Raw genomic sequence first — 17556 nt, 5'->3', positions numbered from 1 at the left:
TTTTTAAAATATTTTTCATATATTTGCAAACGCACATATATACATATATTGATTCAATATCTAATTTTATGTTATCCATTTATTTTTAATAAATAAATATTTTAATGTGCCAATTTATATCTATGAAAACAAAAGAGTTTAGGGCAGGACTACTAATCAAAAACAATATCTTTTGAAAAACGTATTTTTATTTTTATGATAGTGCAAGCATTGAAGACACTCAATAAAACTCAATTGTTTGAGACTGATTTGTAAGTGTTTTTGACCATTTTGTTAAAATGATCCAGACGAGTCATTTTCTTATATCTTTTTTTTTTTGTTGCAATGTATGTTGTTGCATTCAATCAGCAAGTAACATGCACAATTAGTTATCATGAATCTTAATTCACAGTTCTCTCATTACATTCAGTTTAGACTTTAAGTTAAATAAATCTGCACTATAATTTCTTTTGACGTTGTGCTGTTCATTTCATACTGTAGCAGTGAAAAAAACACAAATAATGGTGCAGGAAAGAGGGTTTTAATTTTTCCAAATCCTTAATCTGCAAATGACAACGCTCTTTTCAGACATGCTCCAGAGGAAAGATGAACAGATCGTTTCACTCCTGATGGAGAAGATGAAGCTTTTCCATGACATGTGCGGTTCGTCCGACGACACGGCTTCGGCTGTCAAAATGCTCTTCAGGGCCAACAGCGAGGACGTTACCAAGGGGGAACCCATCATGATAGACGCCCTCAGAGAGGGTAAGAAACACAACCAGCGTCTTCAGCTGTTCTCCACCTGTCTTCTTAAAACTGATGTGTTATTTGTGACTTATTTGTGTTTGGTGGCAGCTGTGGCAGCATCTCATTTCCAGCTCTAATGTTCTTCCAGGACTAGTAACTCACTTAATGTAATGCGGTTAGTGACGTGCATGTGTGTGTTTGCACAGTGGAGATGTTGCAGGCGCTGGTGAACAGCACTCTGGGAGGGGCGGTCGGGCAGCAGGTGGCCTGCGCTCAGGGGAACGTGGGGCCCGTGTGTCTGCCACGCAGAGCCGAGACCTTCGGAGGATTTGACAGCCACCAGATGAACATCTGCAAACGTGAGACATTTAATGTACTGGTCAGGAAATGTCATTTTTATGTCACATTAATAATTGTTTGGATGACTACTTGCAAACAAACTTCTTGTATCTAATTTACTACAAGATTTTGTTTAATTAAGAAAACGGGAACTCTTTACAGTAAGGTCTCATTTGTTAACATTAGTTAATGTTTTAACTAATATGAACTAACAATGAGTAATATATTTATACAACATTAAAAAAGGGCATAATACGTCCCCTTTAATAAAAGTCTTGATTGTGTTTTTGGGGTCTACTAGAATAAGGTTTTCATGCTTGAATGTTCAAAACACATATTTTTCACATATTTTACATTGATGCAGCACCTCTCTTCCCAGTCTGTCAGTATCGTTTTTGTCTTTATGAAGCCCCTCGTTCCAAAAAGTGCAATGTGTTCTGATTGGTCAGCTGGTCCAGTGTGTTGTGATTGGTCAGCCGCCTCGAGCATGTTTGGGAAATGTCACAGCCGTTACCATAACAATGAGTTTCAACACACTGCAAACACAACTCAACCAGGTCTCGCTCCTTTATTTTGCGTATGGGAGGGAATTATTTAAATGAGGAATATTGTGACGTGTTCGTTCCTGGAAGAAAACTCAAGACGACAATTGAGGCGTTTCTGATATAGAGAATAACTCCCTTTTGAGTGACTTTGTGCTTTGTAACTTTGCAGACCACCTTCATGTTCAAACAGCAACATTACACACTAAAGAAAGCTGAAAATGTAAAAAAGCATAGTAGCTCTCCTTTATCTAACAATTACAATTAGCAATATATTTTTGGAGCATGTATTACCTGTTAATGTTAGTTAATAATGTTCATGTTCACAGTAACGTTTATCTTAATAATGCATCAATAAACGTTGAGATTAGTTTAACTAAGGTTAATAAATGCAGAAGTATTGTTAATTGTTAGTTCATGTTAACTATAAATCTTTTTTATATAAAGCATGATTGATTGCTGATTGGATCCTGCTTAGTTATTGTGTTTGTGTGTCTGTAGATGGAGACAAAGAGGAAGCCGAAGATCTTCGGAGGACAGAATCTGACAGTGTGCTAAAGAAGGTAAAAGGCCTGTGCTCCAGCCAATAGGAAATTATCTTTTGTCTAAGCTAACACTATTTTTCCCAGTCAGCATCTCACTTTATGTTCTAATCTGAATGTATAAATATAAATCCTGAAAATGTAGTTTCATTATTCAAATATACAGATGTCAATCTTGAGTATATTGCTGTAAATCAATAAAAAAATCATTTAGATTACATATAGAGTTTCAAAATATGCGAGTCTGTAAACATACAGTAGTTGTAAATCTGAATATTTAAACTAGAATGTGTTCATATTTATAAACCGTTCAGCTTGGGGGTTGTAAGATTTATTTTTTATTTTTTATTGACAGAATTTTATACATTTATTCAGTAAGGACACATTAACTTAAAAAAATGTCTCAATGCTGGGTAGATTACTTACAAATTGTAGTTGGTTACTGATTCTAAATTACATGACAAAAAATGTAGTTAGTAACTTAATCCATTACAATACACGTAATCTGATTACTTTTGACCTAACTCGATTATCACATTGATTTGAATAGGAAAATATTGTACCATATTAATATATAAAAATATAAAGGAAAAATATATTACATTCCTTATTCCAACAACGTGCAACAAGTGCATTAAATATTAAATAAAGAAATAGTCATTAAGTGCTCAAAAAACGCAATTCTTGAAATGAATTTGCTGTGTATCCAAAAAGGAACACTGAAAAAATCCTGCATAACCGAAACATTTGTTGATTTTTAAATGCACTAAGCACTTTATTTTTTTGCACTTGTAATGAAAAGAAGATTGCTAGGATCTCGGCGTGTGATCCTTTTTTGGATGCACAGCAAATTAATTTCAAGTATTGAGCTTTTTTAATCTTTTTGGTAAGATCTTATTGTAGCTCGGAATCCCGTCAAATGTGGATTGAAAAATGCGCACATTATATTATTCATGAATATTATTTAGTTATGTCAATTTTAACGGTCACTCGTTAAGCCGCATATTTGCTGACAACTTGTCAAATTGAAATAATAGTTTGACTATTTCCCAAAAATAGTCATCATAATGAAACGTATGCATTCTATCTGACTAAATAAACTGAACCATATTACCCATACTGCCCCCTAGTGTCATTTAGTGTTTACTACACACACATGCAGTGTGATTATATCCTGTCAGGTTTGGTAGCTAATGGCAGTCATTAGTGCAGTGGGAGCTCAGTGGAGGGTGGAAAAATGAATAAGTGTCCATTATGAGCGGCCAGCATGGCCTGACTCCCTTAATGTGCGTAATGAGTAGCGGTGTGCTGGGCTCAGGCCTAGTGCTGGGCTGATTAAACACTCTCAGCTGGGTTCAGTAAAGCTGCAGTCTCTGCTTGTCTGCTCCACAGGGAGGAAATGCCAACCTGCTGCTCCTGCTGAAGAAAAACAGCGAGGTAAGACAGAAGATCATGCTTCTTTTAGGGTTCAGGGTGTAATCCTTCAGTGCTTCTTGGGGTTGTGGATGATGTTTTTAGCTTTCTGGCAAAGTATCAGTGGACTTGGATAACATGTCGAGAAGATAACAACTGTTTCCTATGACATCCTTGAATTACATTTATATATTTCTTACTGACTTGTATTTCCTGACAGCAGGTCCTGAGTAGTGTCACTCACCTTCATGACCTCCTGACCTCACTTCAGGTGTGTATTTCGAAAACAGTATTATATATGCCGTTGTACCAAAAAATTATTAACTGACATCTTAACTTTATCTATCTATCTATCTATCTATCTATCTATCTATCTATCTATCTATCTATCTATCTATCTATCTATCTATCTATCTATCTATCTATCTATCTATCTATCTATCTATCTATCTATCTATCTATAAGTTAACAATGTTATAATATTAATATGATAATAAAACCATGTCTACATGCCTTAATGCATTGAGTTGCTGCCTTTTGATTGGCTGATTAGATATTTGCTTTACGAGCAGTTGAACATACCTAATAATAAATAAATATATAGATATAAATATATATATATATATAATAAACATTATATATACTACATGTGTGTAACAGTTACTATCTGATCATGAACTTTTTAATGAATTTCTATTAATATAGATGTCATATAGGTCTATATTGTATATTATACTGGATTTAACTTTTTTCCTGTTAAATTCAATTGAATAAATAAATTATATATATATATATATATATATATATATATATATATATATATATATAAAATGTATTTATTTATTATAATTTATAATATTTAAATTTTTTTTGCTAAATTTAACAGGAAAAAGTTATCCTGTTACGGTATATTGATGCTGTTCTACATGATTCTGTATAAAATTGTTTCTGTACAAAACTTGAATGTATGTTTATAAATTTGAATATGAATATATTTATAAATTTGTACATACTTGTATCCTCATACTAGCTGTATTTTATTTTATTTTTATTAACAAGACATAGCTGCATATACAAAGTAATAGACCAATGACATATACACACAAGTACACATAGAGGGGAAAAAGGAGAGGAAAAAAACCCAGCTACATATATAGATATATAGATATATAGATGTATAGATATAGTAGTGTAAACAGGTACAGTAATAATTTTAATGAATAGGTTATTCCAGTGTGATATAACGGACACAAGTGTGTGTTTATAGATAATATCTTGTTTTAAATGGTTTCTACATGATTTGTGTTCACAGGCCGTGGTGCTGCAGCAGGACACTTTCATCGAGGACCAGCGTCAGGCCCTGAGCGAGCGCGCCCCGTCCCGTTCCTCCTCTCGCCCCCCCTCGCTGGTGGAGCAGGAGAAACAGCGCAGCTTGGAGCGACACCGCCAGGAAGCCACCGCTCTGCAGCGCCAGCAAGCCGCCCACGCCGAAGACAAGCGGCGCAAGGAGAAGGAGTGGGAAGTGAAGGAACGGGAGCTGACGGACCGGGAGGTGCTGGTGCACGTGAGGGAGGAGGAGATGCGGAGGAGGAACAAGGAGTTGGAGGATGCTCAGCAGGAGCTGCTGGGAAGGAAGGAGGAATATCAGAGGGATCTAGAGAGACTGAGGGACGCTCAGAGGAGGCTGGAGAGGGAGAGGGAGCAGATTCAGAGGGAGCTGGAGAGAGTGGAGCACCTCCGGGAGATGGAGGTGAGGCTTGAACTGCACATTAATTACATCAGTCATTATTTATAATAATAATTCACTCCGAATAAAGATCTGGTCATCATATTTCTTTCTGCAGTGTGTTATTGAAAATTCTTTAAGTTTTTCAATTTTTAAGTTAATCTTGATCGTTAGACCTTTGTGAATACTGTCTATAGAAAAAAGAACGAACCGGATTGGTGCTTGCAACACGGAGCTGTTACAGTTAATGCCCAGAGCTCCCATTCAGCTATAACGGCAGTTATGGGGGCATAAACATAAAGGGTGTCTTTGTGCCTCTTAACAGACACAAAATGCAATTAAAATGTCTGTCCAACATGAACAGGGCCCTTACATGACAACAAGATGCGTTTAGCAACTTTGCCATTGTTTAAATTCACCTAAATAGTGTTTTAGACAGCTAGCTGTAGTCTCACGCTGAAGTCCCGTGTTTACTTTACCTCCACAGTTGTTGCACGTGTCTTCGTCCACGGAATGACATTTTTCTTCAACCGGCCCCGCTGTGTTGTGTCTGTGTAGTCATCTTTTTCAAAGTGTTCGCTGCAAATGCGGTAATCTTTAGCGCGTAGTACTCTTATGGGAGTTTGCACATCAAGTTGAAGTACAACTAGCCACAACTGCAGAATCTCGAGGTCATGGAAAGGAAGACGATGAAAATGTAAATTCTTGTATTTTCACATTCTGTTGCCACAATTCGGAACGGCACAAACGCGAACCATTTCTTCTTCACTTGTGAGCCACTCCGATCATCACTCTTCACACACACGACGCTCCTCCCACCTGCACACTGTTGTTTACCTTTTTCCGGCTACAACTGAGTTCCCACGGGACTTCAGCGCGAGACTACAGCTAGCCGTCTAAAACACTATTTAGGTGAGTTTAAACAATGACTAAGTTGCTAAACGCATCTTGTTGTCATGTAAGGGCCCTGTTCATGTTGGACAGACATTTTAATTGCATTTTGTGTCTGTTAAGAGGCACAAAGACACTCTTTAGGTTTATGCCCCCATAACTGCCGTTATAGCTGAGTGGGAGCTCTGGACATTAGCTGTAGTAGCTCCGTGTTGCAAGCACCGATCCGGTTCGTTTTTTTTTCTATAGACAGTACTCACAAAGGTCTAACGATCAAGATTAACTTAAAAATTGCCCGGAGTTCTCCTTTAACCGTGTGCATGATTGGATGAATGAAGATTTAAAAATGAACCATTCTCACATTGACAAATTTTGACTAATGTCTTGTTCACAAAGCATTTTGTTTATTGTAGTTAAAAATATGTATCCTAGAAAACACTACAAATTACAGAAGCAGAATATACTGGTACCATATCAGTTATTATCGGCCAGTTATTACAGTACATATGTTGCATTGTGTATATGCTGATATTGGATATATAATTGTGCATGCTCCTTCCCCTATTTTAACATTGAGATTTTTTTTTTATCTGTTTAAAGTTTGCATACAAGCACGCGCACACACACATGCAATTATTATTATTTTTTATATAAATATAATAAATTATATTTATTTGATCAAAATTACCATAAAGGCAGTAATAGTGCAATATTATATAGATTTCAAATAACTACATTATATCGATTTAAACTGTCACTTTTGATCAATTTAGTCCCTCCTTGCTGGGAAAAGTAATAATTTATTTTAGAAAAAAGCTAACCGACCCCAAGTGTATATATATATATATATATATATATATATATATATATATATATATATAATATTATTTTTAATTTAGACAAACTTGAAAATGTTTGTAACATGATATTTGTAACATGAAAATAATGATTGTATCTTCCAAACATTTTATAATAGTGAGAAAATGTATTATGAATAATTAAAAGTTCTTTTTGTACCTTAAAGTCAGCATGAAATCAAATTTGACAAATCTTATTTTTATATGTAATGTTGTAGTGTTTATTATAAATGATTTATCTGTACACTTCATTATTTTTTTTTAAATTCATGTACCCTTATAATCTTTAATCAAATACATTACCCTTCCCTCCCCCCTCGAAACGACCTCTCTTCTCTTTCGGTCACGTGCCATGGCGAAAGGGTGCGGCCAGAGCCGATGAGGGTGCGGCTATCGGTGTCTGTCTCGTTTCGCGGGAGGCTCATATAAAAATGGGCTGATTCCTGCCTGAAAATGTAGCTACTCGTCTTCGTTCTCGTCGCCGGGCTCCTCAATAAAAAATCCTTCATGGGAGGGTAACGGCGGGGGAGTCCGGTGGAGAGAAATCCTCCACAACTGAATGTAAACTGGCATTCAAATCTGCCTCCATTTTGTTTGCAACGCCCAACCTCCAACGATCCAATCAATTCCCGATGGATGAAATCAAGCCCCGCCCTAAATTTTTTTCTAATTTCAGAAGGCGTTTCACTCCGATATACATCACAACAAGGAAAAAATGACAATCTCAACTTTCCGTTTCATGCCGACTTTAAAAAATTTTTTTCGTAAACATGACTTTTTCCTGGCAGGCTTAAAAGAAATCTGCGCTCTGACTAACAGAAGTAATGTAAAGCCAGTCAATTAGTTTGAAGTTTGCGGTTTTGAGCGCTTTCCTTCCAGACAGTCTATCTAGCAAATAGCATGCATGCTTTGACACGTCGACCTGTGATGCTTGTGATTGAACTTGTCATTTTCTGATCCCGTTCTGATTTGAGTTTTAACTCATAATAACATATCATTTATCATTCCACAGGCTCGGCTTCAGCGCACCCCTTCCAGCACATCGGAGGACTCCCTAAAGCTCCAGAGCAGCAGCTCTATAGAGCGAGAGATCTGGGAGGGCGAGTTATCGTCCAGCCCCAGGAAGAACTCTTTGTCCAGGATTGACTCCAAACAGAAGGGTCGCAGCCTCTTCTCCCTGGGCAGCAAAACTCAGAGCTTAGAGGGTCAAAACCAAATGCCTACACGACTGCTACAGCTGGCGACATCCAAGGACAAAAAGGACAAAAAGAAGAAGAAGGGCAAAAGCCAGCCTCAGGATGCAGGTGAACACAGTAAACTCTCATGCACTAATTCAATAGAGATAATGAAACATAATTAATTCAGTTAGTCTGCAAACCACAACCTCCATATCCGTTCTGACTGGAATTGGTAACAAAGTCTCTGATGCAAAACATTGCACATTTCCATTTAAATTGTAAAATGATTCGTCAGGAGGAAGGGGTTTGCATTAGGATGTCTTTGCACATACTGAATAAGTGAATATATTGATCTCAGATGTTCGTTACACTGAGAATGATGCCTGTATTTTTTGTGGTTCAGTGTAGATATAACTTCTCAAATCCTGCTGGTTTTTTTTGTCTCCAGCATCACATCTGTTGCCCCTGGCGGAGCCTTCTATGGACGGAGAGATCTTCTTCTGCTGATTTACCCATCATCCCTTCTGTTCAAATCATTCCCTCTCATGGACTTTCTATCAAATCATGTAGGAAGCAGCATACCGCCGTTATGGTTCATCTTACATTTTTAAAATGTTTTAAATCACACAAAACATATCCATGTCATGTTACACCCCAAAATAAAAAATAATTTAACAAAATGAAGCCTATTTTAGGATTGTTTTGTTTTTATAATTACATTGTTTTAATAACAATTTAGCACATTTACCCCCAAATTCTTATTACAGTAATGTAAAAACAGTAATAATATATTATTTGAGTTGTATTTAAATAGCATGGTAAATGTTTTACTGCTGTTATATACCTGTAGTATTTTATTACAGTATTTTCTTTGCTGTAATAAAGTAATATTTATATTATTATGTGGTTTTTCTTTTTCTTTTTACAAATAATTATTATTTTATTTTGGGGATAAATGTGACGTGGGCATGTTTTCTGTAAGAGTGACCCAAATTGTAGATCATTTTAAAATTTGTAGACCCAAATCTAAGACACATCTAATGTCCATCTTTCCTTACATTGCTAAAATACACAGATTGTCTGAATTTCAGCGTCTCAATTGTCGGCACTCATTTACAAATCAATTGTTCCACCAAAAGTTTTAGAAAACGCAAAAACTGTAAACAATTGTAACTTCCCTTATTGGCCAACTTTTTAGGAAGAGAAATCATTTCGGCTTATTGCACACAAGAACGACAATTTAAAATTGAATCACAGTTTTAACATTTAAACGGATTAGGGGAGAGAGGTGGTTTTCTTCTATTTTAGGGTCTCGAAGTAGTCCCGTCTTTGAAATGCCACTGAGCACTTTAACACCATTCACACGTTACCCCGAAGTTGATAAATCAATTTTTCATTAGCATTCCAAAGATAATGCCCTAAGGACAGTTTTTTGGGGGCCATTTCGTGCTAGTTTGAGTTTCTCTTATCCTACTGCGTTTAATACTTCATGACTTTAGCAGGACGGATGAGCTGTAAATACTGGTGGATATTTAAAGCTACCTGCTGGACAGGTAATGGAGATAAACATCCACACTGGATAGTGTACGTAGCCTATACGTTCACCCTTATCATGCGCCGTGTCATATCTAAATGTCAATAATAATATTTTTAACACCCCGCTTTTGCACTCAAAGTGTCCACTTATTTCAGCTTAAGAATATTCAACCTACAAGCATACAGGCTTTTGTGCATCTAGAATTTCTGTTGGTCTGATTTTTTTTTTTTATGAGTTATTTATTGGTCCAAGAACATTTGTTATTTTTATTATTATAATTATTTTATAAAAGCAGTACATGCTCTTAAAGTCCCATTTGCTTTGCAGTTTTCACCTGCGCTGACTTAACTCCACCATGAGGGGGCAGCAGAGAAGCATTTTATAAACGAAAGCTCCTCTATGGATTTACATAACTTGATGTCAGAGGAGACACAGTGACACAATGCAGGAATTATTTCTTCACATGCACAAAGGGAATTATTGTTTCATAATTTAAGGAAAACGGTGCCTATGGCCTTACAGAACTTTCAGTGACACTTTTGTCCTCAGGAACAAAGCGACAGGGAAAACTCAATTCAGGCAGTATATTATTGACATGTCTCATACATAAATGTAAATTGAAGTTGTTTAGCCTTAAAGAAATGATGGTGTGCACTAAAATATAACCCAGCATTTTCTCAGGAGTATAGTTTCTTTTCTTTCATCTTTGTTTTGACAGTAAGCTTTCATTTGTACATTAAGGTACATACGTTTTCTTGCTAAATAAAAAAAAAGGAAGAATTAATATTATGTAAATATTTTGTGTAACATGTTTAAATGTAAAATTCTGAAAACGTTTAATTTGTGATTTATTTTGTAAGATGTGTTTGAGACGTAATGCTTTATTTATCATCGATCTCCTTGTCTTGAAGCAGAAGACACATTGTTTTCCTCACATTAAAAGCTATTGCAAATTTTCTGGTGTGTATTGTTTTTTTCCCCTCGTTTTTAATCTGTTAATTGAACTGGAGGTTATTGTATGTTTCATTCAAATTCATAAGTGAAACAGATCAGGGTTAGCTTTTGCTTTTAAAAAGATTAAAGCATTTAAGAAATTGCCACTGTATAAAGACTCGCATATAAACCGAGCCTTTGATCTATTTCATGCAGTTTGCTTAGAAAATAAAAATCGGATAAATCAAATTCCAACGACACTATATGTCGTTGTTGGCCAAAAATTAGATATGATGTGGGTCATTTTTTACTTGCCAGTATTTTCCCCCATCATCAGTATGTCCCCCATCATCACCAACATCATCATATGCCTTAATATACTGAGAGAGAAAAATATTGAACTCAATTTTAAAGAAGTAATTTGTTTCACAGTTGAGATAACATGGGGATACATTTGGATTTGAGAAGGTTTGAGCAGAAGTTGCCATTTTTGTCATGTTCCTGGGTTCTGTATCTATATTCTGTTATATCCTTTTTTAAATAATAATAAACAACATGACTTAAAACAGTTTCAAGAAAATTTTCAAGAAAATACCAAAATATGAAGAAAAGCACGCAGAAAAGAGAAAAAAATCTTTAACATGAACTAGGCTATAAGATAATATACAAAAATGTATTCTTACAAAAACATCGGCTACAGATAAAAAAGGAAAGCTCCTGTTTTAAATATTTCGTCATAATATTTAAGAATGATGTTGATTTGTTCTTTTACGAAGCAAAATTGTATTAGAAGTGAGTTTGATTCAGGTTTAATTTAGGGAAAATATAATAATACCATTTTTAAAAATGTTGTTTGTCTAACTTGTATAAAGAATGAAAAAACAATGCCAATAATAATAATAATAAAAGTCTTTAAAGCTCAAATAGTGTGTAACATTGGCAGAATCACAATTCCAAAATGGCATCGTGATCCAGGAAGTGACATCATTTGGAGGGAAAACAACATGGATTTGTGTAGTTCTGTGGTATTGTTTCACTCCAAATCAGCTGTACAGTGTAGTAGACTGAGTAGCCTACATTTGGGACATGTGTACAGCTGAAATCATATTATGTCTGTGGTTGAAACACCTTAAATAACTGAATAACTGAACGTGCACAGGAAGCAAGCTTCGCACGTGCGTATTCGCGCTCTCTTTGACCGTGGGAAATTTGAAAGACTTGAGTCTCTCTATAAATCGGCAAACGTTTTTTCCCCCCAAGGTAAGTTTTTACTTCATCATGTCCCTTCCACAATGAATAGCTTATTGTCCTTTTATGACTGTTAAACTTAATTTATACCACTGTCAACGTCATTCTGTGCTCCAAAAACGGTCATATTTCATGACATTGTGTCATGCAAGGTCATTGCATAATCGAAAGAAATGGCGCGCGTTGGTCAGCGGGGAACGGTTGAGACACATATGCCACCAGTGCGAGTGGCCACCATGGGTGGCCACACACAGTACAACAAAAAGAGACAAAAACTAACGTACAGTTTACAAAGTTATTTTTACTGTGTTATTATTATGTTTACACTTGTACTGTTTGTCAAATTTTTTCCAGCATTAAATATTTTGTCCCTGGTTTATTTCTTTTAACTGAGTCTGACTAGGTAATGAATGAATTTGAATTACCTTTTTTTTTAAAAACAAAATTTTCTAGTATTGAAATGTTTGTAGGGCAAAATATGTTTTTGAATGCTTTTAGGCATTTGAAATGCTTAATGTGCAATTAGCATGCACATTCACCTCATTAAGGCATTGATGACAAAGTCCATTGTCAGACTGTGTAAATGCTCCTCCACATCCTGTGTCCGGTGTGTGTGTGTGTGTGTGTGTGTGTGTGTGTGTGTGTTTCCTACAGCCATTAGCTCTGTGGCAGTGATGCAGGGTTCCAACTGTTGCTTGCAATGCTGTGAAAGTGAAACCTGTTGCTAAGGTAACAAACAGTCTAAGTAGACTATATTGCATGAGGAGAGTGAGTGAGTGCATGCATTCAGGGATCATTGGATGTCATCAAGATTTATTGAATGAGTGATTTTTAGTCTAAGAGATTTTTGCTACAACCCACTAAGAGTTAGGTTAAAGGCAACAGGCTGTATTTTCACAACTGGGTCAGTCATGTATTCGTGTATTTGTGTGTGTATAAATTTTTGGGCTAGATTGCTTCGATTCTGTTTGAGGCTTCTGGGCACTGGGTTCTTAGAAAATGTGATAAATAGGTTGGTGTATAATAGTTACCCCTACTACTTTATTGTTAAGAATGTGCTGTTGTTAATGGGGCTTGGAGCTCAAGTCGGTGTGAAAAGTGTTTGCAACCGTGATGTGATATTTTTGTGTGAAACATGGAAGCTTGTTTCTGCCAAGGAGTTTACAATTCTCTGACTGTTTTTCTTGCAATTCTGAAGTCAGAAGATGCCAGATGTAAACTTGCAATTGCAAGAAGAGGTCAGAATTGTGGGATAAAAAAAAATCGCAGTTACTTAAACTAGATTATTTATTTATTTTTGTCTAAAAGGCAAAAATGTCAAAATAGGTTAAGGAAACAGTTATATTGATAACTTTTATGGAAAAATTATATCAAATTATTAGAAGCATTATCAATAGCGGAGAGAAAATCTTTGCTTTTAGAAGTGAACTTGTTTGAATGTTACATCACTGATGGAGATCATTTCTAGTTTATCAGTCATCAGCACTGTACCAGTAACGCATAAAATAATGCAGATCTATAATTGCATTTCAGGATGTGAAAAGCTTTTGTGGAGAAACAATATTGATCAATATCAATACACTGACAATATCATAATTTGATAAAAGAAGCGCTGGCCTAAAAGCATTCTGATGTCACTCAATGCTTTAAAAAAATTTATTAAATGCTACTGTTTTCTTGGAGCTTTTAAAGGTGAAGTACGCACCAGCATCAACTGGAAATGCAAAGCATTAATCATTCTAGAATGATTCATTATTTTCAAATAGGGCTATTCAAATCATCTGTTGAAATTGTTTTTATATAATAAAAACAATAAAAACAAAATATCACAATGTATGTTTTTTCCAATATCGTATACAGCCCTAATAAATTATTATATAACTTTAACAATTGGGAAAAAATACACACTTCAGCTTTGAGGACAGGAATGTATTATTTTTCCATAACTTATTTATATCAAAATGTTCACATTTAATATCATATACATTGTGTGATTTTTATTTTTATTTTTTATTTGTAATACTATAAATAGATTTGTTATTTCGTCCAGTGTATTAATACAATTTAGTCTTTAATGAGGATAAATACATTTTCTTAATATGAGACAGTGGGGTCTACTTGAATTAATTGCAGATCCATTCTCCTCCTCAAGCTGTGTCATTCTCTAACTTTTCACTCAAGTGTGGCCTTTGGAACAAGTGTCCTTGGGGCAATGGAGCTCGCATGAACCTGCATTTATTAAAACTTTACAGGTCCTATTTGCATAAACCGAAACGGGTTGGTTCAGACTTAATTGAGTTCATCGCGGTGGGTGGTAAGGGTCTAAGTGTTTCTCAGAATTTCCGTCATTGACTTGTGTGCCTAATCACTGTCATTAGAAGTCAAAGACAAACACCTCTCCAAACTCCACTCTTCAAAGCCTGAGTGTAGGATCACACTCAAAGTTCAACAGCAATGTACATTGCTTATTTTAGCCTACAGGATAAATGTGATGATTCAGTTGTGGGGTTGAGTGCTTTTTTCATTTTGAGTCTTGTGAAGATCCCTTTCTCCCACCACAGCGCTTGGGTGATGTAGCAGGTGGTTGCCAAGGTGTTGCCATGCGTTTCCTTGCCATTGCTAAAGAGTGAAATGACACTGAGTGGCTCTAAAAGAGATTTAATTATAAATATTTATTCTGACACGCCTCATGTTTCAGAGTGAAGTGCATTACTGGGTTCTTTTACACAAGTAGCGCATGATCCGTTTTTGTTTTCAGTGTCTATGTCTAGTAAATGTGGCTCCACACTATGCTGCCTTCACATGCTATCGGAATTATCGTAAAGTATAAGTTTCCTAGTAAAAACTGGACATGTATTTGACTGAAATTCCAAAATTGGCAGCAAGGTGACTATCTAGTCATTAATGTTTATATGGTTGTCTATGAATGGGATGCTAAATATAATTTTGGCTTCAGTATGATTTTCCAAATAAATAGGCAAGAATAAACCTGGTGTCCTCCGTGATTGCTTTTCTTTTTCAACAGCAAAGCATTTGAACGTGACAAGCTTGTAATCGCGACTACAGATGTGGGAAGTAGGACATTTCTGATAGCACGTGAAGGCAGCATTACTCCATCTCTTCTAGTGGTGTGAGTTTGGGACACTTTGGTCTCCCTTGAGTTTCCCACCAAAATAAGAGCTCATGATTTTAATGTTTGAAAGCAAAGGAAATAAGACTGACATAAATACACTCACCTAAAGGATTATTAGGAACACCATACTAATACTGTGTTTGACCCCTTTCGCCTTCAGAACTGCCTTAATTCTACGTGGCATTGATTCAACAAGGTGCTGAAAGCATTCTTTAGAAATGTTGGCCCATATTGATAGGATAGCATCTTGCAGTTGATGGAGATTTGTGGGATGCACATCCAGGGCACGAAGCTCCCGTTCCACCACATCCCAAAGATGCTCTATTGGGTTGAGATCTGGTGACTGTGGGGGCCATTTTAGTACAGTGAACTCATTGTCATGTTCAAGAAACCAATTTGAAATGATTCGAGCTTTGTGACAATATCCTGCTGGAAGTAGCCATCAGAGGATGGGTATTTGGTGGTCATAAAGGGATGGAAATGGTCAGAAACAATGCTCAGGTAGGCCGTGGCATTTAAACGATGCCCAATTGGCACTAAGGGGCCTAAAGTGTGCCAAGAAAACATCCCCCACACCATTACACCACCACCACCAGCCTGCACAGTGGTAACAAGGCATGATGGATCCATGTTCTCATTCTGTTTACGCCAAATTCTGACTCTACCATCTGAATGTCTCAACAGAAATCGAGACTCATCAGACCAGGCAACTTTTTTCCAGTCTTCAGCTGTCCAATTTTGGTGAGCTCGTGCAAATTGTAGCCTCTTTTTCCTATTTGTAGTGGAGATGAGTGGTACCCGGTGGGGGTCTTCTGCTGTTGTAGCCCATCCGCCTCAAGGTTGTGCGTGCTGTGGCTTCACAAATGCTTTGCTGCATACCTCGGTTGTAACGAGTGGTTATTTCAGTCAAAGTTGCTCTTCTATCAGCTTGAATCAGTTGGCCCATTCTCCTCTGACCTCTAGCATCAACAAGGCATTTTCGCACAGGACTGCCGCATACTGGATGTTTTTCCCTTTTCACACCATTCTTTGTAAACCCTAGAAATGGTTGTGCGTGAAAATCCCAGTAACTGAGCAGATTGTGAAATACTCAGACCGGCCAGTCTGCCACCAACAACCATGCCACGCTCAAAATTGCTTAAATGACCTTTTTTTCCCATTCTGACATTCAGTTTGGAGTTCAGGAGATTGTCTTGACCAGGACCACACCCCTAAATGCATTGAAGCAACTGCCATGTGATTGGTTGATTAGATAATTGCATTAATGAGAAATTGAACCGGTGTTCCTAATCCTTTAGGTGAGTGTATATCCATTGTAATTTTACTGTTGTTCTGTAAAAACGTATTATTTGCACATTTTTAAATACTAGTTTGTATTGCAGTTGTAATATTTATTGATTTAATTTGTAGTAGTAGTAGTGTGGTAGTGGTGGTAGTAGTAGTAGTAGTAGTAGTAGTAGTGTAACTGGAGGAAAAATAGGGTTCTGTCTTTTTTTTTGTCCTTAGCTGATCATTGATTTTTATTTTCTTATAACTACTAGAACAGCATGTTTTGCCTCAAATCCACTTGCCATTTCTAATCAAAAGATATCTATTCCCACGAGAAACAGAAACCCTGTCAAAACCTTTGCCGAATATTATAATTAAATGGGTTTAGTTAAGCAATTACTTTTATAAGCTATTTAAACAGTGCAGAGTGAAACTCTCAATAGAGCTGCAGCGTGTTGTATATTGAGTGGGTTTAGATACTATTTCAGTCAATCCACTTTCTAGCTCTATGAAATCATTTCCTCCACCGCCAGTGAAATGACTCATTTACTAACTCGCTCATTACTACCAAACTCAATTTCTCTGCTTCCCACCGGCAACAGAAAGCCTTCACTTTTCTTCCCATTATATCAGTAAATTCAAGTTATTTCTATTATGGAGCTAAGATGTATTGTACGTCGATATTTGTTAGGAGCTGAACTGCCTTGCGTCGCTTGGTGAAATTATCCCCTGTAAGAAAAGCTCCATTTTGCTTTGACTTGAGGACAGTATGAGGAGCGGAATATTTTGTTAATTGAGATAAGGCTTAAATAAAATAAACATAATTTGTCTAATGTTTTTCATATATAAAAAAAAATGTATTAGAAATAAAATGTTCAAGTACTTCAATTACTAAAACTAAAAGTGAAATGAAACTAAATTAAAGATAAATATTAAAAACAAATACAAAAAAACCCCCTGAAAATATTAAATGAGCTTTTATTTTGTATATTAATAAATAATATTATAGTATATAATTAATACTAAAACACTGTCTGAATATGATCTTTTATTTTGGATTAGATAACAATAAAATAAATAAGAATTAAGAGTTTAACCGGAAATCTTATCTAACATTATTTATATGTGTATTTCCCAGAATAAAATGCACCATGTGGCCTCCTCAAGATGGAGCAGAGCCTTTCACACGGATAGGCTGTTTTGACAGTTCCTCATCTTCATT

At 36.1% G+C, this 17556-nt stretch overlaps 2 protein-coding genes across 10 annotated transcripts in view; one reads left to right on the top strand and one right to left on the bottom strand.

Moving 5' to 3' along the window:
* Nucleotides 1-10707, top strand: part of LOC309488859 (uncharacterized protein) — a 72875-nt gene extending 62168 nt beyond the window's left edge. For 7 of the 9 annotated variants that reach the window (XM_082157282.1, XM_082157281.1, XM_082157280.1 and 4 more), the window contains 8 exons: nt 568-744; nt 933-1085; nt 2109-2170; nt 3542-3586; nt 3783-3833; nt 4875-5312; nt 8049-8340; nt 8663-10707. In XM_082157282.1, the coding sequence (XP_082013408.1) occupies nt 568-744; nt 933-1085; nt 2109-2170; nt 3542-3586; nt 3783-3833; nt 4875-5312; nt 8049-8340; nt 8663-8721 (1277 nt within the window). In that variant the 3' untranslated portion in view covers nt 8722-10707. The remainder of the gene's footprint in view (nt 1-567; nt 745-932; nt 1086-2108; nt 2171-3541; nt 3587-3782; nt 3834-4874; nt 5313-8048; nt 8341-8662) is intronic. The other 2 variants (XR_014202288.1, XM_082157279.1) reach the window with 2 other exon arrangements.
* Nucleotides 1-17556, bottom strand: part of mespaa (mesoderm posterior aa) — a 259472-nt gene that overhangs the window by 114782 nt on the left and 127134 nt on the right. The gene's annotated exons all lie outside the window — the stretch shown is intronic.

Source organism: Leuciscus leuciscus (assembly GCF_965113295.1).
Source record: "Leuciscus leuciscus genome assembly, chromosome: 2".
NCBI lineage: Eukaryota > Metazoa > Chordata > Actinopteri > Cypriniformes > Leuciscidae > Leuciscus > Leuciscus leuciscus.
This window is presented reverse-complemented; position numbering and strand designations above follow the sequence as displayed.